General features: G+C 40.0%; 3 protein-coding genes across 3 annotated transcripts; 2 read left to right on the top strand and 1 right to left on the bottom strand.

Annotated features, from left to right (window-relative positions):
* Nucleotides 1-418: 418 nt before the first annotated feature.
* Nucleotides 419-25,265, top strand: LOC144644429 (uncharacterized). The gene is made up of 25 exons (XM_078503905.1): nt 419-1,239; nt 1,338-1,431; nt 1,545-1,642; nt 5,298-5,428; nt 5,700-5,729; nt 5,957-6,084; nt 6,735-6,786; nt 7,347-7,417; nt 7,613-7,670; nt 7,874-7,962; nt 8,796-8,872; nt 9,053-9,134; nt 9,259-9,355; nt 10,188-10,306; nt 10,558-10,648; nt 14,300-14,434; nt 14,839-14,989; nt 16,896-17,030; nt 17,195-17,627; nt 18,040-19,043; nt 19,496-21,562; nt 22,184-22,322; nt 22,817-23,014; nt 23,317-23,408; nt 24,087-25,265. Exons 1-25 carry the CDS (start codon nt 1,121-1,123, stop codon nt 24,238-24,240), a joined length of 5,844 nt encoding a protein of 1,947 aa, XP_078360031.1. The 5' UTR covers nt 419-1,120; the 3' UTR covers nt 24,241-25,265.
* On the bottom strand, nt 10,946-12,358 carry LOC144644404 (uncharacterized). Its single transcript, XM_078503885.1, has one exon. It carries the CDS (start codon nt 12,301-12,303, stop codon nt 11,536-11,538), a length of 768 nt encoding a protein of 255 aa, XP_078360011.1. The 5' UTR covers nt 12,304-12,358; the 3' UTR covers nt 10,946-11,535.
* Nucleotides 12,383-14,145, top strand: LOC144644403 (uncharacterized). Its single transcript, XM_078503884.1, has one exon. It carries the CDS (start codon nt 12,663-12,665, stop codon nt 13,482-13,484), a length of 822 nt encoding a protein of 273 aa, XP_078360010.1. The 5' UTR covers nt 12,383-12,662; the 3' UTR covers nt 13,485-14,145.
* Nucleotides 25,266-26,138: the final 873 nt, after the last annotated feature.

The raw sequence follows: 26,138 nt of genomic DNA, 5'->3' as shown, positions 1-26,138 counted from the left end.
TATTTTGTTGTTTCTTTTTTCCTTCCTCGCTTTTTGTCCAATGAAAATAATGAACAACATTCTGCTTAGAAAAAGACGAGAAAAAGTCACGAAACTTGAGTTCCCTCAACATTATGTCCAACAACAATACTCGTACCCCCCTCTAGGGCCAAATTGCAAATCGCCTGGGAGTTTATAAGAAAATAGGTGTTGATCACAAAAATAAATGGCGGCTTTTCTAATTTTCCTTAGATTAAAAAATTTCTGGTGTCAAAAGTAATTTAATTCGTTAAAGAAGATTGCACGGTATATTGTAAACGAAGTTGATGTTAGTTCTTATGATTCTTTTCCAAACTTTTCAACAAATTATTGCAGATTGCAAGTAACCTCTCCATAGTGCTCCGCTCAGCGCTTTAGTGAGCTGTATCTCGTGTTTGAAGTAAAAGTTCAGGCTCGGTGCGATGAATGCAATTGGGTTATACTCACAAAAATGGAGGGTTTTATTGGCATATTGGGCCATTTCATCGTGTAAAATTTTAACCACCGTACAGAAGGAATAAATCTGCGGATCGTGGTGCTCGTCTTGGAGTCGAAAACATTGTTATACCTGCTGTAGAACGGCTTTTACGGCGTGAAGCGGGAAGGACAGCGGTTGTGGTGCATTCAAGATTTTTTCTGGCTTTTGCCGTGGAAGTTTGAGTATTTTTCGAGGAACTGGTTAATTTATTGGTGCACGGACGTTCATTTGTATGTTTTTGCGGCGAGCCATATGCGGCGATTTACCTATACATGCAGTTTTGCTTTTATTTACGATGGACTGAGGTAATCGATTCATTGACAATGGCCGTGGTCCACTGGTCGCGCAAACTCTGGCCAGAAGTTTGAGGAATTTTGGTGGTTACTGGCTGGAAGTTTTATTAGACTGGAAGAGCCTACAGTTTGGACAATAACTTGGGAAATTCCTTGTACGGGAAGCGTGGAAAAGTAGACATTTGTTAGCGTATTTTGGATCCGTTGTATGGATCAGCCAGATTCCGTGATTGGTTCACGCGCGTAAGAGTCGAAATTTAAAACTCCCTCCTTTTTACTCGGTCCACAACTTTTGTGCTGTAGTAGTTGCACAGTTTAATAGAGGAACACAATGTTTCAACCTTCGCACTTTCAAAAAATGGCCAAACATTTGGCCATAGACTCTCTGTCGTACGAGAAAGAATACAATGGATTTATGGCAAAGTTGAAGAACTTCCACGAGTCTAAGGGGTGAGATGAGCGAAAGTTTAAAGGTTTCTCGCTTCGGGAGTTTCTGTGTTGTTACAGTATAGCAGGAAATTAATTCTGTCTTATGTTTTGTCGTCTAGGACGCCGTTTAGGCGATTACCGTGGCTAGGAGGGCAATATTTGGACTTGTATCTCTTGTACCGTAAAGTAACTTCAGCCGGTGGCTGGGTGAAGGTAGGTCGGAGAAATTCCCGCGTTTTCTTCAAATTTTAGAATGTTCTTGTTCGAGTTTTCTGGTCTAAAGAACCATTGAGATGTGACTTATTTAGTATTTATCCATTTGCTAGGTTACAGAGGAGAAACGGTGGCGAGATATCGCCGAAGTTTTTAATTTACCGCCAACCTGTACGAACGCAGCTTTCGCTTTGCGACAGCACTACTCACGGTAAGTGAAATTAAAAACTTCAAATTGCGTCGGGCGTTTTGTCTATTTAGGACTTTAACTTTTCAATTACTTGACACTTACATGGAAATATGAACGAAACGTTATGTCTGCACGGGCTAAATGCGTTCATTCGGCCCAAAAGGAAATACGTTTTAGTCGGATCAGATCGTAGCAAAACGATTCTTGTATAGTCGCGTTACAAGTGAATTGTTGATGAGCTCATCCTGCGCTGAGGAACTTCCGTTACCCTTAAACATGTATTTACCTTCAAATTTGTTCCATGTTAATCTAAACTGAACTCTGTTTATTGATCACTGTTGGAATTTTCAGCGTTTTACGAAGTTATAATAAGAACAACTTTTTAGTTCCTTGTTCCAGGGGATGTCCTGGCTTGCTGTCACTGACATTGTTTCATTTTACGCCACAAATGTTTTTCTAAATTCTCGTAATCTTTCACATAATTTGTCCATGGATCATTTTTACAGGGTAATTTCCGGTTCTTTTAAGTTGATATTTATCCATTCAGTCGAAACCATCTGTGTCCTCGTTGAAAAATTGGCAAAAAAATCCCATGACAAAAGACTTTGCTACTTCTTTGTGTGTGGATGTTTATTGTGACCCGTCAGATCGAATTTCTGTGGTTGTCATATTCGATCCGTCGTGTAAATTGTACGAGTTTTTGTTGTTCGTGATAACAGTTTCACATTCAAAGGCGGAAACATTCCCTTGAAACGGTGAAGGAAGCTTGACAAAATACATTTGGAGCTTGGATTTCATTATGCAAATGAAAACGTGCTACTGTAGAACAATGTCTATTGGCAGAAGTCGAACATCGAGCTAATACTTTGTACGTTCGTACAAATACTAAAACATGTTTATAGTTTATAGTAGGTTGCTCAGACAGGAATCTATAAGTGAAATTTTCTAATGGGCTTTTCGTTTCTTTAGCTTCTTACATGATAATAATAATAGAAAGCTTTTGATCACTGATATATGATACACATTAACACTGTTCACAAAGGGGATTTTTTTGTACTGTGTGACAGGAAATTTATGGTGAATGATGGCTTTTGGAGGCTAGCTAGAAAGATTTATCCACTCTAAACTCATTTCAACTTCAAATTTTTTCATAAACAGAATCTTTTATTGCTCAAAGGGAAACTAATTTTGTTATTGTGTTCTAAAATTTCTTATCTTTTCTCTCTGATTAATTTTTCTTAATCCTATATTTTAATGTTTACACTTAAATGACAGATCCCTTGTTTTACATCTGGTTAAATCTCATTTAATTGATTGTTTTACATGACTTAAGCATGAATTAGATTTTAACCAGTTTTCTCTAGTATTCAATTTATGTTTTGCAGTGTGTGAACAAAGTCTGTCAATATATATAGATGTTAAAAAAGTTTTGTTAAACAGTTTATAAGGAAAAAAGTAAATTTAATTTACTAAGTATTTTCAGAACAATGTCATTACTTGATGTGTAGACTGTTAGTATCAATTTTTTAGTCGAACAAATAGCCATGTGTTTTAGTGTGAAACCCAAAGTTCAGTAAAAATGTTTTGTCTTTACAGGGTAGTTGCTTAGTTGCTAGGTACTGACTATTAGAAATTACCTGAAAAGATTAGTCTCATTTTCTAGCACATCCTTCCCGTGTCTTCCCACTTCCAAGATATACGATATAAATATGATACCTAAACGGAGGCAACATTGTCTAGCATTACTGACTATTTTTTGCTATTTTTGTAGTCACATAATGTCAGGGAAATAGCCCAGGCTTGCATTTTAATGAAAATTATAATGCAGGCAGAAAATTCTTCTATCTGTAACTCATGTCTGCTCTGTATAGTTCTCATCTTTTGTTGTTTTGAATGTATAGAAAGTTATTTTAAACAAATAATTCATGGTCTCCAGTGCTCGACACTAACGCTAGTACACTAGCCCGGGTCTAGTAAAACTTCATGCTGGGCTAGTAAAAGTACGCTCCTACTAGCCCGTAGACTAGTAAGTTTCGTGAAAAAAGAAATTACGTACAACTCTTTTACTTGGGAAGTTTTTCTCCTAGAAACCTTCATGAGGATCTAGTTTCCATGGCTTGAGTAATTTAAACCAGAGGGCTTGCGATCCATCGTACGATGGACTCGCAAACCTGACGCCATCTTGGAAAAGGCCCCCATACTCGCTTCCATATTACTCAAAAGTGGCCTGGGAGAGAGCTACCATTAAGTTCCGCCATCTTGGATTTTTTCGCACGAGCAGTCACTGCGTAGGAGATTTTAAGATTTCAAAAAAGAAGGGTAATCAAGGGTCAACAAATTTCAACCGAGTTGGAAGAAAGCATATTCGTTGCTGCAATTCAGTGAAGGAAGGATGTACTTGTGTGGACTCAAAAAAATATAGCGCTGAGTGATTAGCTGATTCAAACTCGGCTTTTTAAATTTAATTTTTTAGGGGGGGAGGGGGAGGGGGGCTAGTGACTTGTCCTTGTTGGCTAGTGATTATTTGTACTTGCTAGCCCACTGCCGAGTATCCAAAAAAGTTAGTGTCGAGCACTGGTCTCTTGGTATTAATTCAGTATTGAGGATTCTTTTTTCTGAGTAAGGTCAATGCTAAACTCATCTTTAAAGAGATCTGCATCTCTTTGTTTGATTCAGTAGCCACCGTATAAAAAGCTTTGCATACAACCCTGATGTACTGATCAAATGAAAGATAAAGATCATGTACTTGACATCACTGCACTTAGAACTGTTGCACTAGGCATATATTACATGTATGTACATGTATATTGTCCGTTTTAGGGATACTGGACTTGCAGAAATGTAGAACCCAGCCATAGTCAAAAGCCATGCTTTATCTTTATCGCAGTATGTTCATATATATTTACTAACAAAGAAAAGTTGAAATTAGTGCAAAGATTTGCTTTATATTCTTGTTAAGCATGTTGTTGGTAATCAAACATGGTTTTCTGTTTGAATTAAGCTTGTTTACATAAACATAAACTGTAACACTATTTTGGATAAATACTTGGCAATAATATTGCCACACTTAAGAGTAAATATCAGGAGTAATATTAATGTTCTTCTCATCCTGAGTAGAAAGATATCCTCAGTGTAAAAATGTAGTATAATTTTAAACTTGAACCAATTTGTAACTTGGTTGGTTGGTAGTTTATGCTAGCAAATGGTTTATCTCTCTTCCATAACAATAAACCCTTTGATCATAACACACATCTTAAATAAAGAAGCTGTTATGAATCTTGAAAACAATACGAAGTACAGCATTTTATTTGAAAGGCACAAATGTGTGCATGAACCTAAGTTGTTTTCTTCTATGTTTAATATTATCGTCAGTTAGCAACATGATCTTTGTCAAGGTTTTCATTTCTTCTGGTGACTCATATCCAAGTTGCTTACATTATTTTGATATTCAACACCAAAAGAATCCTTCAGGGCTTTGAAGTGTCCCTGGTGCTTTTTTCACTTGCCAATTCTTCTATATAAGCTCTATTTAAAGAGGAAAACTTTGCTTTGCCTTCTTTTGTAACCATCAAGTCACAGCAGTCTGATACATCTTTAGAACGTTATTTTATCTCCATAAGTTTTGTGTATGTCAATGTGTTACATTTTAAGTAAACATTTATTTTTTTGTGGTCAGTTACTTGGAAAGCTTTGAAAGAATTAACTTCTTTGGAGAAGATGCTGAGGATGTTCTGTCAGCGGGGAGACCTCATACACCAGTTGGAGGTGGCACATTTCCCACACATGTACCCTCAGTGGCAACATCAGGTATGTACACAAAATCTGAAACATATTCTGTCCAGGATGATGCAGCTGACTAAAAGTAACTTTTAGTTAGTTTTAGTTTTGTGGTCCACTAGAGTCCTGAGGACTTATCCACTCTATATATGTATACACCTAGAAATAATATGTTCTTGAAAGCTGGATGATGGCTCCATTCAATTGTCTTCTTCCAAGTATTCAGTATTTATTTTGATAGATGTTGTGCTTTTTGCTAGTCAGTTCTTTAATAAACATTTTGTTTGCTTTGATTTTGCAGATTATATTTCTGTCATTTCTACAAGCAAAGGTATTTCTTTCAACCATTCTTTTCTTCCATCAACATCCATAACTACTGTTAGTTTTGACTTGATTTGTTTACTGCATTGTAAACTTGTACATTATAACAGACTGATACGTTTATCCTAAACAGGTTCCATCATATCAGTAGACAAACATTTTCGTTAGTGTTTAATAATATTTGCTAGCTTGCAATATTCAAGGTATGCATTTTTTTTTTTCATTTTCACTCAACAGATCCAACAAGAAACTTTGATAAGCTTGTCCTTTCACTTCAATGTGGTATGCCTAATGAAGTGGATTTTGCCACCAACATTTGTATGCTGCTGTCGAACGTGAGCAACTCAGTTTTTAACCTGAGCAAGGTAAGATTTATTTCATGATGGTTGATGTAACAAACTGTAGTAATTTTGTAGTTAATCTTGTAACATCAAGATGTGAGTTGTCTTTTTCTTTGCACAAATTTTAAAAGTGTTTTAAATAACTAACAATTGCATTTTTGCTCTCACCGACCCCAATTATGGTTAGTCTTCGAGCAGTCCCTATTTATTTTCACAGTCTGTTGAGCTTGAAGCGCAAAAAATGACTGCGCGCTTTGCCTCGTTCCCAATTTTTGCGCAGTCATTTTTTTTTGCTTCACACTCAACAGACTGTTTAAATAAATAGGGACTGCTTGTTGTCTAAATTATGGTGACAGCCAACAGACCTTGAAAAACAGAAACAAACAAAATGGATTGTAATCTAGCTACCAATCAACAGCTGACAGACGTGACCGTTTGAATTAAGCAGAGCTTGTGTGTTATTGAAAGGCGCAGTAATCTAAGTTGCTAGACGTTTTTGGTACATAGACATGATCACCTGCTGATCACTTTGAAAATAGCACTTGAAAGTTAATTCACCCAGGGTCCATAATAGTTTACAAGACCTGACCAGGTAGTTACCTTTTCAACTACACATGCATGTGCATGCCATTACAGGGAACATTTTGAACAAGGTTTCTTGTTTTATTTTTTAGGCTCCTGCAGTAGTGGATACATTGCTGGCACATGTTGGGGTATTTTCTGAAGGTATAGTTTTGGATATTGTATTTTTGATAATGCATTTCATTGAGTAATGACTGTTGTGGTTTTAATTTTGTTTTTAGTTTTAGATTGATTGATCAATTGACCGATCAATCAATCAATGTATTTTCCTTCGTCTCAAGCTCTTTGTCATTTTCTGGCACAAAGGAAAATTAAACCTCAAACTGTTTCATAAATTGCAAACTGAAAACAAATTCAAACCACAATACAGTCTCTTGAAATCACAGCTAAATCCCCCAAAGCAGGTTAAACCACAACCATTGTTGTACTGTGAAAAGACACAGTGGTCACAAAATTATAATAGTTTGATTTTTCTTCCATAAAAACATCAGTTTTTCCTTATGTTAAATACTTATTTTTCTGCTTTGATCTGATTGGTAGTGACACCAACAATAAACATTCAACAAATAATAATTTTAAGAGTTCATGGTTTGTTTAAAGCCATGCTATAATGTACATTGTTTATTTCAATGTATATCATTGTTTTGCTCATACCGTTTGGAGAATTAGTGTCTTTTTACTAAGAGCATGTATTTGTTTTTCAGATTCTCATGGATTAGGAGAATTGTATGAAGAGTGGTATGCTAAACAGGACATGGAGAGAGATTTCATTAGGGTAAACCACTCACTGTATATTTAACCAAGTCAACAACTCTATTCACAAGCATCTCTATCTTAATTTGGTCTGAGTAATATCATCATTATAGTAAATGTGGGCTTGTAGATTTTTCAATGTTATAGGCCCTATGGCTATTGATTTAGGCTAACAGATATCTATAGATCCAACACTAAGGTTATTTGTTTTTTGCAGTTCTGGAAGGAAGGTTTAACAGTGAAAGGGGTCCAGGACATTCTTTGTAGTGGCAATGGTACGTATTGACAAACGTAGAGGGTTTCATCATGTGAAATCTTTTTGCATTACATTTCCTTCAGTTTCTTCTGCTGGTTCAAGTGTTTCTGTTATCTTGTGCATTAACTGATTATCAATGTATATAACGCTTGGTACAATTTGGATTTGGTATTATTATTATAAATTTGGTAAATCAGAAGATGTGATGCCTTTTTATTTCAGACGATGGAAATGCAGATCAGGAGTCTCTTTTCCATCCTACAAAAAGAAAAATTGGAGCTAAAGATGTCGAGTGCCAAAGAATTTCTCAGGTGTTTTTTCATCATCTTTAGAACCCAAATGTGTAATGCCTTTGTTTCTTGGCAATCTAAGCTAATAGAATTATATATAAAAATATATGATTATGTTAAAAGCTTGTTTGTCTGTCACCATTTACTACCGGTATTAAAAAAATCTGAGGTGAAAAACAGTTCTCAGGAAAACCTGTTAGTCAACTGTTGGCCAACAAGTGGCCATTTAATTGGTATGCATGAACGCAAACATGCTGACTGACTGTCGACCAACAGTCAGCTGATGGTTTGTGATATGTTGTCCATACCCTGTCAGTAAAATTATTTGTCATAGGCAAATCCGTATTGCAACTTGAAAGCTAAATTTAGTTATGAAGGAAACTTTCTCTTGGAACTATCGCTGGCTATACTTCTGCTGCGTGCAACCTCACTGACTCTTGTGCCATCAGTGTGATCTGGGAGCTGTTATTCACAGAAGCCAAAATCTCTACCGAACATAGTAGTACTAGTGTTAACATTGAATTGAAATATCATTTATTACTGTACTTGGCTTATGTAGACAAATGTAACATAACTAACAGCTGTTGATGCACCTCTCCACTCTAGCCCATCTGTTTCCTCTCATGTAATAGGTGTAAACAGTGGAGAAAGAAAAACCAGTGGTGCTATTTTGAGTGCTTGACTTGTTATGATAAGCACTCCTCTCTACATCACTACATTCTATTTCAAAAATACACCATTGAGGCACTGATCAATAACTACTTATCCTATGAATCCCAATTTAACAGACAAAATTCTTGATGCTCTTATCCATGCAATGTTTTCCAACTATTTGGTGTCTACTCTGTTAACAGGTTGGCATGATATTTTACAACTTCTCCTTTGACGACACCAATGCAAGTGTGCTTGCAAGTCATCCCTTGTGCTTGAAGTAAGTAACAACAATATTTCTTTACCAAACTGATGTAAAAGAAACAGCCGTCCTTCTCATCTACAATTAATGTAGTTTATTTGTTAATGGGTCATTTTATGTTTAAACTTCAAAACTAAGAACTTGCTATCTATTGCTTAAGAGGATCTAGGAAATGATTTTTTCTTTCTTTGTCTCCAGATTCCTTGTGCTGTGCATTTGTAGTGACCATGGATTTCTTCAAAGAATGGCTTGGGAAACCCTTTCAAATTTAGCAGAAAAGGTAAAATAAATTATTTGAAAATTAAATCCAACATGACGGTTGAGATAATTTACTTCTTTCCTGTTAAAACAAAAGGATTCCTAAACCTACTGATAATAAAATGATTCTCTCTTGATATAAACAGATGTTAATGGACCCTATAGAGTCTACAAGTACCCAGATGTTTTTTCAGATGCTGCATTGCTTCTTGGATCACAAAGATCGTTATCATGTCATCAATGGTTAGTTGAAATAGAGCATAATTCATATTCAAAGTAATCTGTGGTCTGAGAAACTAGACAGCTATCTTCGGAAACCTAACATCCTTCACTTTCAAGGTAGATGATAGAGATTTGAGACAAACGTTCTTGCCTGTTAATGCAGCTTCAGATTTGGGTTGCTTCTGATTAGTAATTACTTTAATTACCATACTTATTCGATTAAACACCTCGCTCAACATAAATGCCGCATTTTAGAGCAGAAATATAAATAAAGTGCCGGGGGAACCCTCAAATAAACTTCGCATCGCGATGTGGCATTTACTTTGAATAATAGACTCAATAAGCAAATGCAGTTACTATCAAGTTTGAGCAAGCCTAAAATAATAATTTTCCTTGATTGTAACAATGTTTTAAGATTTTGAAAATGATTTTGGAAACAAGCACTACATGTTTCTGTTTTTTAAAGTTCAAATGTTCAGTAACAATGCTATTGTTTGCAAGAAATAAATCGAGTTTAAATAAACACCGCCCTCGAATAAACGCCGCACTTGAATCACGAAAAATTTAATAAACCCTGCAGCGTTTATTCAAATAAATACGGTAAACCAACCAGACTCATTACGTGTATGTGGATCTCTGTATTGTGCACCACAAATGTTCTGCTAAAAATTATCTCAGACCTACCTCTTCGGAGAATTAAAATATTAACCTGCCGAAAGGAAACTTAATTTTACACTATACACCACGTGAGCACATTTATGGTTTCAAGCAGTTTAAGGTAAGGACAGTTTCTCTGGTGCTTATGTCTTTTTATTCAAGCTCTAATGTTCTCTTTTTTCTGTGCTGTTATCAGCCATGGATGTGTTGGGCAAGCTGTGCACTCTAGAAGGAAATGATGAAGTCATAGAATCCGGCCTGGAACCTGAAGCATACAAGTCACTCATCAAAGTACTAATTGTCAGTGATGTTCAGGTAATTAAGGATCTACTAGGACCGGGGAAGGCAAGTAAAACCGGGGAAAGGCCGAAAGGGGGCCGAAAGCGGGGGCCGCAAGGCGAGAGTTGACTGTACTAGTAATGCTGTATTTTAGGGTGTGAGGGGGGAGGGGAACAGTGGTTGTTGCTCTCCACATCACTACCTTGCTATGTCGATTTTGTTCAGCAAGTATTAGTTTGCCTTTGTTGTACAATGTTCCATGTTAGAGAACTTGTCCTTTGTTTTAGTTGGTACTGTCTTCATTGGAATCACTGTACAATCTGTCAGGAGTTGGCCAAGTCACCTCAGATCACATTGCAGAGGTTCATCACAGTATTGGTATGTAATAAAAAGGTTGATTATATCAACTGAAATGGTGCAAAACACACATTACTTGTTTATATCTTGACATACTGGAATTGCTCATTTGTATCCAAACTTTGGTGATTGTGAAGAACAGCTCCCGCTAACCGACTGTCGGTCGACTGTCGGCCGACAGGTTACCAACACACTACCGACAGGGCACCGACAGCCCACCGACAGGTTACCGACAGCTTCCCAAAACAGACATTTTACTGTAAAACTGAGCAGTAAACACAGAAGTAAGCCCGACGCAGAAAGCGATTAAAACAGATAGGACTTACAAACATTGTATTTCATTGTACTACGGTACTTACTACAAAACAAATCGACTCCTCGTCAAGATTTTCTTTTATACAAACTTCAATCTTTTATAAATCTATCACCTACGTAGCTTTAAGTGCATAAGGCAAGCAATGAAATCACGTTCGAAGATGATTTTATCCAAAACTCAGGCCAAAACAGTGCAAAAACTTCTCCACACACGCACTCGCTGAAGTCGCCCTAGAATCCTTTGCGACCCCTTCATGGTACATGTATGTCATGTAAGAGTAAATAATGTTTACCTTTTAACTTTTTTCTCTGTTTGCATTGCAGGTTGCAGCGTAAATAGTTTCATTTCTCTTCAGAATTTATATGTAAAAAAGGAAATGTTACACGGACGCCTATTGAATTACGTTTTTCTAATTTCTATACGCAATACAGTGTAATTTGATAATTGATTTAGCGCGTGCTGTGATAATTGATTTAGACGCGTGCCACCCTTATTCCCGTTAACAACAAACATATCACACACGTTGGTCAAGACTTTCATTTATTTGGTGGCTCCTAAAGGAGCCGTTTTTTTTTCATCAAACTAAGTGAACTTAGTTTGGAGGATAGAACTCAGCAATGCCAGCTAACACGTTGTCGAAAGGATCGCCTGGGAAACATTTTCGCCAGTTGAACTCATCCAGGTATCCAGGAATTCTCTCTCTCTGAGTGCCGTTCATCGCCTTCAGTTTCCTTTTAATCTGACTCCATACTCCTTCAATCGTGTTCGAGTGGGCTCCAGTGTAAGGGTCAACAAAGTTCTCAGAATGGTTAACCATGAGGTGGACGTAGCCGATACTGTTCAGGTTGAAGTATGGTGAAAACTTGTCAGAAATTATCAGCGTTCCAGGCTCGACGAATTGCTGTACCAGTCCAGTTACCAGAGTTTCTCTTGTTCTGTTGGGTACTCGGAACGCAAGAGCTCTGCCAGTGCCTCTTTCAACCATGCCGAAGACCCAGGTGCCTCTACCGATTCGCCCGCGGTTGTACTTGCGTTTGTGGCCAAACATGGATTCGTCGATCTCTACAGTCTTTCCACGGCCGCCCAGTTTAATGTTTCCTTGTAGAATTTTCTCGGTGCAGATGTCTCTGAGACTTTCAAGTACCTTGACCACCGTACGGAGTGACAATCCGGTTAGCAGGGAAACTTTTTTGTTGGATTCGTCGATCGACCACAGCCAGATGATGTACAGCCAGCGATGCAGAGGAATCTTGGAATCTTGGAAAAAAGAACCAGCGCGAATTGATCTTCGTTTTCTGCATTGGTTTACTGGGCATTCCCAGTGATATCCGTCATCAGAATTATCACTTCGTAGAACCATATCGTTTCCACAAGAGCACCTACGCCTAGCCGCCAGTAAGCCACGATCGACAAGGAACGTGAGCACTGCGTGGCAACTATGGATCAAGGTAAGTATCTCGAAGTGGTTCATGATGAAATGAGTTTATTCACTCTTTCAACAACCTTTATAAAACCTCTGATCGGATCGAAATTAACCAATGAGAAGTAACTTATTGTAATGGAAAAGTATTCATATGCAAAATAGACACAAGTAATCAAACTCGACCAATAACATGCGTTGTTAATAAACCAATCAACAAATTGTTATTGTTTACTTGATCCATTTAACAGAGTATAAAAAACCTTGAGTTTAAACGGTCTCTATCATTACGACTCGCAATGTCTCAGAGAACTCGAAAGTGTACTGTGTGCGGCGGCGCCCACGCCATGTTACAGTGTGAAAAAAGGTGTGGTGTTTGTAACGGCGACAACCGTCAGTGTTCGTGTACGGTGCGCCCAACCCAGAAAAGAAAGAAGACAGCGAAGTCTGCGTCATCCAACCCTCAACGCTCGTATGACGAACTGCAAAAGAAGTACGAGGCCCTGCTGAAAGACCATGACAGGGTCGGGCTGGCATTCCAGAACCAGAAAGAGCAGAACCAGGAACTGGCACAAGAGCTTCAGGAGAGGGAGAGTGAGGCGGAGGAGCTAGCGAACATCATAAGAACGAAAGACGAGGTCGTCAAAAACCTCGAGCGGCGCCTCGTCAACGCCAAGAAAGTCATCCACGAACTACGAGCGGAGGTCGAACAGCTGAAACAGAACGACCAGCCGGAGAGAGAAGAGCCGCCCACCGAACAGCAGCAGCAGCACCAGCAAAGAAATGGCAGTCGTGTCAGTACCCACAGCTTGGCCAGCATCCACGAGCGCTATGACCAGGTCATGAACGTCATGATGGAAAACCGATGCAGTATGGCGTGCGCCTTTCGACTGGCCAGCTGCCCCAGGAGCACTGTCAGAGACTTTGTTGCAATCGCCGAACTTAAGAAGGTCGACGCCAGAGAGTTAGACCTTGTCCTGCGTGACCAGCAAGTGGCTTCCGTGAAACAACTTGAGACACTGTGCAGAAGACGGCTTCGCAGGTTCATTCCAGTGATGGAAAACATGCGAAGAGAGGGGAAACTACTGCCGCTGAAATTTGATCAGCGCTTCTACGAGTGAAGTTTGACTTCACTTCGTCAAAAACGGCTCCTTTAGGAGCCACCAAGTCTATAAAAGTAAATGACCAACAATAAAGTTAATTTATGATAACAAACATTAATACACTACATGAAACATAAGAAAAGATACTTGCGATACGTCACATGAAACGAAAATTGTATAAAAATCCGAGGGGGAATGAGACTAAGTTAACCAATCCAATATGGCGGAGATAAATGGAGTAGCTGTGTTCGCGTAAATTCTCCGGTCGATTTCGGCAACGCAGAAGCTAGTTTTCGGCTGTGATAACCGAAACTCAGGAATATATACCTTTCCTTTCAATTTCTCATAAATTTTGGGGTCCTTTACGGAGGAAAAACATAAAGAAACAAAAAGGTTAGTGTTACCGTATAACCGACAACTTACCGACATCTTACCGACATCTTACCGACACCTTACCGACAGATCACCGCCTGTCGGCCGGCTGTCGGCCGACAGTTGGCCGACATCATAGCCAAAACCTGTCGGCAGGTTGTCGGCCGACAGACGACCGTCTGTTGGCCGACAAACGGCCAACAGACGGCCGACAGACGGCCAACAAACGGCCGACAGTCGGCCGTTTGTCGGCCGACAGACGACCGACAGACGACCGACAGTCGGTTAGCGGGAGCTGTTCTTCACAATTACCCAAACTTTTGAAACTTGCCGTGGGATACTTTTGAACCACTTTTTGATTTGCCATTACAGTTTGATTTGCAAAGATGTTAGGAGTTCTAGACTGTTGTTAAACTTAAGGATTTAGCAAATCTTATCAGAAGAGGTGTCCTTATTTGTAGATGTTCTGGTGTGCTTGGTGACATTGGATGCAGAGTCTTTTGGCCCAGAAGCCTTATCTGAGGTGCAGATCTTGGAGAAGAGAACACCAACTGCCATACCAGCAACACAAAAACCACAACCAGTTCCAACTCCAGGTTATTACGTTGATGTTATTCGCTATACTGAAAGTGTTTTCTTATTAACAAACATGAAATTTCACCTACTTTCTGTGTTACGTGCAAAGTGGCTTTCTATCAACATCCATCTTTCGATGTGCTAAACAAACAAGACAGATCTAAATTTGCCAATCACAGCCCACTAGCATGACCTTCTGAACTTGTGGGCTCATTTGCTTGAAACCAACACTGGTATGCATTGTTTTTGATCATATCAACCGCACTTCGAAAGATGATGTTGAAAGTTGGATGTAGAAAGATATAGCTATGCACGTAACACTGAAGCCGGTGTAATTATATAAAGACAAACTTTTTGGGGGCATGTGCCTTCTCTTTTGTCATATAACAAGCTTAAATATAAAGTGTTGGTGTTCTTGTTACAGTTGTTCCACAACAACCCAAGGAACCAGTTCAACCACACCACGTCCCACCTTCCAGCCCATCACCTGGTCCAGTGCCCAGTCCTTCCCCTACTCCAGTTCCCATCAAGACAACAGGAAGTGAAATTGACCCAGAGACATTCACATATAACTGGTAAGTCTACTGGCTCATTCTGCTGCATTTAACTGTTGCATACTTTAACTGTATTTAAGGGCCCATTACAGTATCTTTTGGGGCCGTTGCTAGGGAGATTTCAATTGGCTGTAACTTAATTTATCTCTGCTTTTATTTAACCAAATTTAGACAGGACTTTTAGAGTACGACTGCAAGTCTGTTGATGACGTCATCGGTGCACGTCTAATGTCACGTGACCCAGAACAAAAAACTGAGTTTTACGCAAGAAATTTACGGTCTCATTCATAGTTTGTAGCATTATGTCAATCAGTACTTTTATCTTAAAAAATGTAAGCATGCGTTTTCCGTTAGCACAAAAACTTGAAAAATAACTAAAGAAAATGTGTTCTTTTGACCACGTTTTTGAACACAACTTTAATGTTGTTTTGATTTTCCGAAAACGCATGCTTACGTTTAAAGAAAAATGTATTTTCTTTCGATTTACTGCAAAAAACAGAAGGTATGTTTTTTTCCTTCCGAGAAAAACTCGCATTTTTGTCCGTACCGGAAGTAAAATTATACGGTGAATGATTGGTTGAAATCATCGTAATTGACATTGCTGCACTAAGTTGGCTTTCCCCCCGCTCACGTACGCTTCAAAAACTATAATTTTTCGACACGGCAAACTTTACTTCTTGCTTGTATTCGGACAGCTTTATTAACGTTTACTGTCGCTCAACTAACATGTAGAGGCTAAGACAAATGTAAACAACGGCGGTCGTAAGTATTAAAAAGAGTTTAGTGTGAGTTTCTTTATTTTTGGCTTGTAATTTGCGAATTAGCGTAAACGGCGTTATCGTGTTTTGAGCAAGAAGGCTTCAATTCATAGTTCGGTTGAATGAATTGTTAACGTTTGTAAGCTGAAATGTTTTTATACAGGTGTTTTATATAGTTCAGTTTTCGCAGTTTTGTACCTTACTGAATTTGTCCTGTGGTTAGACTGCTGTACGAATCTTAATCAGTAGTTTCTGCAAGAAATTTACGGCAGATAAATCGAGTTCATTCCTATATTTCTGCGTGCGTAAAAATTATCTTACCTTCATTTCGCGAACGAAATGAATCGCTGTTTTTTTTTCTGAGCTTCGTTTAGTTCTAGTGACAGTGCTTTAATTTTTGCCAGTAGCTTTCACAGATTTCTTCAGTGAGCTGAAGGGGACACATTCGGGGACACATGCGCACATTCGCATATTTTCTAACGCATCGGCACTACTTTGAAAAATATTTCGGCGGTTTCGGATACTTGCTTCAGGCCCGGGCTTCGTATATGTTTTGAAATCATTTACAGTGACAAACCTTTTTTTTATTTCAATTTACCCAGTTTCTGTTGCTGTAGAACAAATTTCCGTGATTGGAATATGATTCTAACCGAAAGCTAAATGGGAACTAAACTCGCGTAAAATTTTGCCGCTAAGCTGAGAAAACCGGAAATAAAATTGCACTTGCGTGGCAACCGCGTAGCTTGGCAACGAGATACTGTAATGGGCCCTTAAGGAAAAAATGGAAGTGTGAGTAATGACAGCTGTCTTATGGTGCACCCACGGGAGCTTATGGTTTAATACGTGTTTCAGCACATGAATCTTAAACTTAATCACAGTTTAGAGCCAGAGTGGCAAATTAAGAAAATAAACACAGAAAGAACGTTAACCATCAAGTTGCTAGCTTGTGATTTGAGTTTGTGAGGATTCAGGAGAATTCTTTGTCATGAGAAGAAGGTACAAAAATGTCCCACGGATGTGGTTGTTTGAACTAAGTCAGGTTTTATCAAACCTAGCTGATATGACTTACCAGTTCTGACTATACAGGCCTAAAAGTGCAATATTGTTTAAACTTTGAATGGTGTTTTTAGAATTTGTGCAGTTGCTAACATAATTCATTTTTGTTGCAGGCTCCAAGCAACTTACGAGCCTTCTGCTGGAAGTTCTGTATCCCGCATTGACATATATGCCGACTACCTGTCTTCCTGTAGTAGATTGGCAAGAGTAGGAATCCTCAATGCAACAGCGTTCAATCGCATAATCAAGTAAGTACTAAGGGACATGGAGTTGTGGTCATTTTGAGTGAATACAAAGATTTGAATTGTTACATAAAAGAGGTCAAATACAAAGGCAAAGCAACTAAATTTCTTTTTACAGTTAGTTAAGAACATTTCTGAAAATGCTTACATCAAACTGTTTTTCCTCACAGGTTAGCTTTTCCTGATGGCCAGCTTCGAAGGGTGCAGTCTGGGGTTAATGTACAGTATGTACTAGCTGGATTAAAAAGAAGGTCCAGCCCCCTTCCAGTGAAAAGCCGCACAGATTCACCAGCATCTCAGCAGCCTGGTGCTGCTAGTTCCCATCCTACAGCTCAGCAGAGAATGTCCCCTGGCCAACAGAGTATCAGTAGAACGCCTACTCCACCTGCCCAAAATCAAGGGCCCCCTGTGTGGAATACTCCCAAACAACAGAACATGGCAGTTTCACAGCAAACACCTTCCCCAACCATGCCAAGACCATATGATCAGAGATCCATGGCACAGGTTTCCGGTGGTAATCCTCAGCAGATGCCAGGAATGGGTCGACTACCGAGGAGACCAAGCATTCCTGGTCAGGGAACCATTCAGGCAAATTCGGATCAGGTGCGTGACCATACCATGTAAGCTAATAGAAAACGTAAGCTAATACAAAGTGTTCCTGTTAAATGAAAACACTGAAAACAAAGGTGTTGGCAACAAAGTATAACATTTTATCGACCCATTGACCTTATTTTCATTTGAAAACGTGACTTTTTGACAGTAGGTTCAACGTTTTAATCTTTGTGTTTTTGATTATATTCAATATCTAATACTGATATTTTGTGTTGCTACCAAAAGCAAACAGCTAGAAGCCATCGGTGATTAAAATGATCCCTGAAATAACACATCTTTGAGTACTCTGGTTTTTAGTTTTTCTACAACAACTTTGTCATCAGTATTCTGTCTTTTTTAGGCATGTGATTGATAACTTCTGTTACTGACTGACTAATTTTCGTTTTTTTCTACATTTGATCAGGGAGTTAGGCAGTTTCCTGCTGCGTCAATGCAACAGCAAGACCTCCAAGCTCCTGTTGATCACAGACAAATGATGGGTGGACAAATGCAAAGGAACGTTGGGCCAACGGACAAAGGGCAATCTCTTGAGAGATTAGCAGCCATGCGCAGAGCAAGTGTCGAGGGAGTCAGCACATTGCAAGGTCAAAATCCACAAGCCTTCCAATATCATCATAACCAAGGTCAGGTCATGCAAAGAATGCCACTATCTCCTCAAAGTCCTGGTCCTCCAAGGGCGGAGCCTTCACAGCAAACTGGCCACCGCATGCCACAAACTATACCAGCTTCTCCAGGTCATAGAGGAACCTCTGGCACGTTTCCTCCTCAGCTGGTGGCAAAGTCTCCCCAGCCTGCCCCTGTTGGTTTGCCAGGTAATGTTCGTTCTCCGCAAAGCCCACTAACAAGATCTCCACTTCAACCTCCACGGCCTGTACTGCCAAACATGCCTCGACCAGCTCAGACACCACCTCAATTCATGCCAAGACCTCTTTCACCTGCAGAACCATCATCGTATCGACCGACAGCTGCTTATCGACAGCCAGCTCCTCCTTTTCCTCAGCAGCAGAACATGCGACCTTCACCACCTGCATACAGTGGGCGGCACACATCTCTTTCATCTTACCCACCTCTAGCTCCTAAGCCTGCACCTGGAATGAATGTGCAGTTTACTCAGGAAAACCAGGCAAGGAAACAACTTCCTTCAAACGCTGTTGCTGCTGGGAGCTATGCTAGCACCCAGCAGGTACCAAGATCTCCACTTCAGCGAGGGGAACCCCCAAGGCAGAACTTCCAGCCACATGTACCTGTTCCCAACACACCACCTTCACCACTTCTTGTCACCTCCACAGGGAGTGCACAACCATTTGTCAGTTCTCAACCAGATTCACCTGGTGGACTTGGAGGAAGAAATATCAGACCAGGACTGGGACAGGATAGCAGAAAACCAAGCAGAGATGCTTTCCTTGGGTAAGTATTTTATTTAGTTTTTGTAAAATAAGGTTTACCTGAGAAACAAATATTTGTTCTGGGAAGAGTATAATTTATTACACGTGTATGCACACTGTAACATTGATTTAGTGAATTTCTACAGGTCCAGCGATTTGATTCATTTGTAATACCGTAGAATTCCAAAAGTGACCCCCCCCCCCTTGAAAGTAATGCCTCCCCGAAAAAATGTATGACCTGTACTCGTTTTTTAAAGAAAATAACAATGATTGAAAAAGGGACTTTCAGTTTATTTGATGTGTATTGGCATAAAAGTCTTTCATATTAACTTGCGTCATCATGGCTTCTTTTATCTACGTCACTGGGATCCAATTTTTGTGATTTAAAATACTGTGAAAATGCGAATGTTTGATGACGAGAAGCTTTTCTGGAGTAAGTAATACTGAGACACCTACTATTTCCTTTTCTGGCAGGAGTAGACAGGAAGGTGTTGTCCTCATAGCGCAGGAAGAGCGAGCAGCAGATGTTGTTTCAACGGGTCTTTTAGACGGCGCAGAGGAGCAAAAAATTCTAGTGGTAGAAAACAAAAATAGGACAGAAATCTCTACAAAAGGAGATGAAACTAGCTCCACTACTACTCAGCACGCTCAGCTAGCGCATGATGTTGCAACGAACCAACAAATAAGTCTATCAGAAAACAAAACTTTGGCTGTTAGTGCATTAGTTGCCAGAGGTGAAATATGCAGATCAAACACTGGCGAACATTTTGAGCAGGCATTGGGAAGACAATCGTTGAATGAAGGTGAGAAAAACTCTTTACAGAATGCACCTAACACAACGTTACACACCTCTAGTAACGGTACTTTGAAAAGAGACTTAAATGCACAGATGACACATGGAAGTAAAATTTCTACGTCAAATGAGGGAAACCTAAATGGTCGACGAGATAGTGTTAGTGAAGAGTGCGGACCAGCAAAGAGGCCAAGGCTTGACAGTAGAATGTCCTCGCTGGAAAATGAACTAGATAATTCTTCGTCAATACCCTCAAGAACTGGTAGTCCAACCCCTCTTGTTAACGGTGACATCAAGGGAGACCCAAGAAATAAGCTCATGGATAAACTTTTGGATAAAGATCTGCATCTGCCTCTGAATGGCGTTTGCGGAATTGATACATCCGAACTTGACCTTCTTGCGTCTGATGGCGAGAGACTCAGCAGCAGTAAGGCATCATCGCCTGATCTGTTTGGAAGTGAAACGAACTCGGATTTCGGTAAATATCTGGAAGAAAGTGACACGGATACAGGTCTGTTTAGTGACGTTTTGCAGGGAGATCTGAGGATTGACCCAATGGAGAATGGCACTGAGGGAACTCACCCAATGCCATCCAAGATGCCCGCATTTCCTGGGGGATCTTTCAATGAAGGTGGGAATACATCAAACGAAAAAGGCATTTCTGTTGGAGTTGCAGAGCAACAAGGCAAAATTCCAATTCCTCCTGCAGTTAGACCAGACCCCTTACCTGGCCAATACAATGTAACGGCCAGTAGACAGCCAGTCGCCGTAAATGCAGCTTGGAATTCTACGAACAATGTAACTCAAGTGTCTAGAGCTGGCTTTGGTCAACGTGTTGGACCTGAGGTTCAACAGAAGATGCCCTTCTTTCCACAACAAGGGAATCTACCACCAAATGTAGGGAATAGATTACCGATGCACAATGTTAATGTGGAGAATAAGAATCTTCAAGCTTCTGTGCAAAAACCAACAATTCCGGCACATCGAAATATTCAGCCCAGTCCACAGCCACAAATGATTACCGCTCATGACTCTTCAGCTACAATGCATCCCTCTGGGGTACCTAAAAATATATTACCCAGACCTCAAGGTCCAGATTTTGTAAATAGTATGATTCCTGGCAGTCAAGGAGCAGGTCTTCAACAATCTTTGTCAGCATCACCTCCTTTTCATGGAGGGCAGCAAGTACCCTCAACTCAAATGCCCTTACCAAGAATGAATGCTGGAATGCAACCTGGATGGGCTCCGAGTGGACTTCAGCAACAGCCTTTAGCACAACATGCTGGTCCCAGGGCGCAGCCTGTGCCGCAGAAGGCTGGTCCTGCTGGTTTTCAAGCAGGAGTGCGGCACAACCTTCCACCAGGATCCCAAACATCTCCTGGGCCAGCAGTGGCTCAAAGCACGAGTTTACCCTCTGGTTGGCAGCCTCAGATACAACAGGCATCGAAATCTGTGAATGCTTATCCAGACATAAGAACTCAAAGTGTAGCCAATCCAGGTGCAGCCATGTTCGAGGCTGCTTCTGGACCTCAGACTAGACAAACACCTGTGACGATGCAGTATCAACATCCCGCTCTTCCTCCAGGTGCTAAGAATGTCGTCCATAACCCAGTAGTGACCATGCCCGTGAATCCAAGTGGCTCACAGGAGTTTCCCTCCACTCCACCAGCACAGGGTAGTCCTTTAGTGGAGTCAGCAGTGCCAGTATCATTTAAACCTTACAGATGTCGATGGAACACTTGCTACAGGTAATGTACTCTTACAACATATGTACTTGTTTAATCAACAAAAGTATGCCAGCATCTGAAGGTCGTTGTCTGGCAAAAATCACCTTTACAAATGATTGTGGGAGGGGCGGATCCAGAAAACTCAGAAAGAGGGCGCCAAGAATGCAACCAATGAAAAATTGAAGTTCGTGTCGATGTTGCTTACAGCATGCTGCGAGCATTTTTCATCAAAAGTTAAGGCATTGGAGGAAAAAAAAATGGGAGGGGGGGGGGTGCAGCCTGCTTGCCCCCTCCTAATCCGCCCCCAGTTGTAGGTATCTTTACCTTTGATCTATTGTAATGGTTTATGCATTAATGACTTTGTGTTGTGTTCTTGGGTTACTAAGACTTCACTGTCTTAATGCCTTTCCACGCAGCTTTATAAATGCGTAGTAGCATATTGTTAAGGAAAGGTAACAACATGTTAGGGAAATCCTGCAATGGACTAGTATCCTATCCAGGGTAGAAGGGATAACACAACACAGAAACCCGAGTTCATCGAACTCAGTGTCGCTCTTGGTCTGGGAGTAAGACATTTGTAAACACTAAAAGTAAATTACAGTCGATAAATAGTAACTGTAAGTGGTTTTTTTTTGTGTACAGCTCTTTTGACACCAGTAAAGGTTTATTCGCGCACGTGGTGACTGAACATGTTCCTCGTGACAGCCTGGTTATGTCGTGTATGTGGGAAGGCTGTGCCCCTGTACGCCGCTCACGATCTTCCCTCCTCTTTCATCTGCAGGTAAGCTTAACCTTATGTTATTTGTTTGCTATCTTCCACTGCTTGTTGACATTATTTCAAACACTGACTTAGTGTAGAGCAAACTCGTTTATAATCAGAACTCTGAAAAGTGAGTGTTGACGCAAGTTTCGTCTCGCGTGTGAAGTCTTCTAGTGAAATGTAAGGTTGTTTAAATTTCTTCGAAACCGTGAAGTTCTCATTTTGTTTTACAGTGGAACCCCGATATAACGATCTTCGATATAATGATATTACCGATATAACGATGAATATGTTATGTCCCGGCAATAGTAAAATGTATGGGACGGAGCCCCGATATAACGATTCCTCGATATAACGATATAATTTTACTGCCCCCTTGGCATATCGTTATATCGGGGTTCCACTGTACTACTGTTAGTGTAATAAGGTCATTTTCATTAACCCTTAGTTGAGACTCAGTCTCCAACGAAAGTAGTAAGAATTGTCAAAACTAACGGGTGACGTTTTTATTCCAGCAAAAGCACAGTGAGCCTTCGCCAGTTCCCAGTCCTCTCCCTCCACAGCCAGCTCAACACCAGTCTCCTCCTGTACAACCCCCTCCTCCTCCTCCTCCTCCTCCTCAATCCCAGCCTCCCGCTCCTCCTCCTTCGGCTCAGCCAGCTTCATTTGTTCCAGCGTATCATTTCTTAGCTCGTATGTTGCAGTCATTACAGGTAAGAGAACAGTTCGAGACTGTTGTTTGATTCTGTTAATAGGCGGCATAACAACGTGTTAAAAAGGATATCAAAGCAACGACAAATAAAGAGCAAAAATATAGACAAAGAAGACAACGAAGAAAAACATAGGAACGAAGTTTTGGAAACGTTATGCTAATCGTTATTTTCCTAATGATGATGATGAAATTAATAATAAATGAGTTTTATTGGATTTGTCCAAAAAACAACGTATAATAAAACAATTTGTGTATTAGATTTTGTCTTTTCTTGCTGTAACACCTGCGATGTTTGTTTGATAGGGCGAAGAGGAGTCCCCGCTGACAAAGTCAGTACGATTAACTGCGGCGCTGGTTCTAAGAAACGTGGCACAATACTCAGCTTTAGCGAGAAGGTGAGTTACGATCACTAGCAAGTTTCTCCCAAACAAAAACACTAGAAAGATTAGAAAATAGGTCTTGAGACTATGACGAACTTATTTATTTTCATTTGTGCCTGCTTGAACGCTGCAACAACAAAAGTAGCAACGGAAAGCTACTTGAATAGTGGAAAATTAATGTAAATTGTATGTTTACCACTTCCATCTTGGACATTGTAGAACGAACGGGTGTGTTGAAACTCTTTTTTAACTGCAAAACAGTATATAACTTTTGTAGTGTTTCATTGGACGACTTGAGAACAATTGACTTTTGTTCCTGGCCTTTTTGCTCGTCGATACAAAGATATTTAAGTTTTGTTTTTCTGTTTGACTAGGAGGCGCGGTGGCCTAATGGTTAGCGCGCCGGACTCCGGAGCGAGCGTTTCGGGTTCGAGCCCTGGCCGGGGTCACTGTGTTGTGTTCCTGGGCAAGACACTTTACTCTCATAGTGCCTCTCTCCACCCAGGTGTATAAATGGGTACCGGCGAATTTACTGCTGGGGGGTAACCCTGCGATGGACTAGCATCCCATCCAGGGGGGAGTAGAAATACTCCTAGCTGCTTAATGCTAAGGAAACCGGGATAAGCTCCGGCAGTATGCGCCACTTTGGCTCGAAGCTGACCTTTATTTATATTATTTCTGTTTGACTTGCAGTTTGTTGAGACGCCACGAGGGCCATCTGTCACTTGTGGCCATGTCCAACTCCGAAGCTGCCAACGCTATAGCAGCATGTCTCTCGGAGCTGTCACCACACAGAAAGGCTTCATCTGCGGACTCGGATACCTTCATCTGGGCATTAAACAGATGATAGCTACCGATACAAATGCGTCTGTGCCTTTTTCTATCAGAAATTGTCATATTTTGAACTCGACGTGAGACGAAATATTAAGCGGCCTAAACTACCCAATGTTAAAAATGCGAGAAACTTTTTTAACCCAAATGAGAAACTTGTGTGTAATCCTGTTTGGTTGAAGCTTGTGAAAGTGATTGCTTTGGTTTGCGATTACTGTCCTGAAATGTTTACAAGTCACGTGGAAGGGAGAAACGTTGTCACGCAATGTTGTTTGCATTGGTCACGCTAGAAACATTGCGTTACATGCTGCACAAATTATGACATCTAAAAGATTGTGTCCCATGGACGTGGAATACATTTCTTCCCAAGTAACTGTATCATAGGGACAATTAATTGGAGCAAAGAAATTGAACGTTTATTTAGAATAGCTGGTTATACATGATTAAGTAATATAATTATTTGTACAGTTGCCTTGTGATATAAAATCCTCCACTGTTTGAGCTTTTCTTTCTCGAGTTGGCAAAACGAAATTAGCTCTTCGCCGCATTGTAATCTACAAAAGAAAATCAGTTATTGACTAGGATCAGAATTGTTATGCTTATAATCGTTTTGTCGGCGTGGTGGTTTGTTGCAATATGAAATACTGAATTACAGAAATGTATTTTCACTCATTTTGACAAATAATCACTTTCTAAGATGTAATGTTAATTAACGGGTCTTTTTCTACGGTACACTGTATCTTGTTAGTAGTGTTAGAGACTTGGAACAAGATGTCGTTTGCTTCTATTTTCATCGCCATTTCTCATTCATGTTTGTATATAATCATTTTTTCTTATTTATACGTGATAATATATTGTGCATAAAATACAAATATGCTTGTTTCGAACTAAAAACATGCCGCTAGTTGTTGGATTTCCAGTAGCATAAAATATTTAAAGAAACCGAAATCCTTATTGGTGTCAACTTTTTTTACATCGTTCATGGCTTTGCAGTGGAAAAAATATCCCAACTTCTTTACTCAATAAATTTTTTGTACCGTGGCGTTTTGTTTACTTTCTTGGGTATTGTGCTTTTATTGCTCGGGTGGCAATTTGCCCGTCTCTACCAAACTAGAAAGGAAAAATCAATGCTTTTAAAGTGGTGATTTTCAAAAATTAGGAATTTGAAAAAGACCACCCCATTGCGGAAAGTTCACATGGTCCGAAAAAGACCAAAATTCACATAAAGTATTAAACTCTACCTTCATAATACGGACTCTCCTTTCTGTCTCTGACATCGATAATTTTAAGTTTGACGGCTCGCGCGCACTGATCAAAGCAATAAATTTCCAATACTTTTATATATTTGGATTCTACATTTCATAACCTTTCCAAAGATATACACCTTATTCGATGGTTTAACATATAATACGCGGGGATATTTTGCGAGTTGCGTAGTATTTTTCCAAGCCCCTACGGGGCTTGGAAAAATGCGAGCAAAGAGCGAAATGTCCGCTCGTATTATATGTTAAACCATCGAATAAGGGATTTATTATTCCACTATTGTTTCCACTTTGTTTGGGCCAGTATTCCTTAAGTTTGTCCGCCCATATTTTTGCCCTGTTCTACTGTGTAATAACGTGGCATATTTTGCGCGTTCTTTTGCCCTAATATGGTAAAATGGCGCAATAGTGGAATAATAATATAGTTATCCATGGTTTCACCAAAAATGACGCGCGTACGAAACATTTTCCGAACGGCACCCTAAGAGGTTATCAGTAACCTTAAAAGAGGTTCGGCTGTACGACTAGTACGGACTCCCACGGACAGTAAAGAGCGTTTATTATGGAAGTAAGGAGAGGTTCAACTGTGATTTGTTAGGCATGTCACGTTTTCAGACTGGTTTATGAACAAGGGGTGTTTTCGGCGCTTACC

The sequence above is a fragment of the Oculina patagonica genome, chromosome 2, assembly GCF_052425735.1.
Source record: "Oculina patagonica isolate OP01 chromosome 2, crgOcupat, whole genome shotgun sequence".
Lineage (NCBI taxonomy): Eukaryota > Metazoa > Cnidaria > Anthozoa > Scleractinia > Oculinidae > Oculina > Oculina patagonica.
Note: the sequence above shows the minus strand (reverse complement) of the source record. Positions and strands in the feature narration are given on the sequence as shown.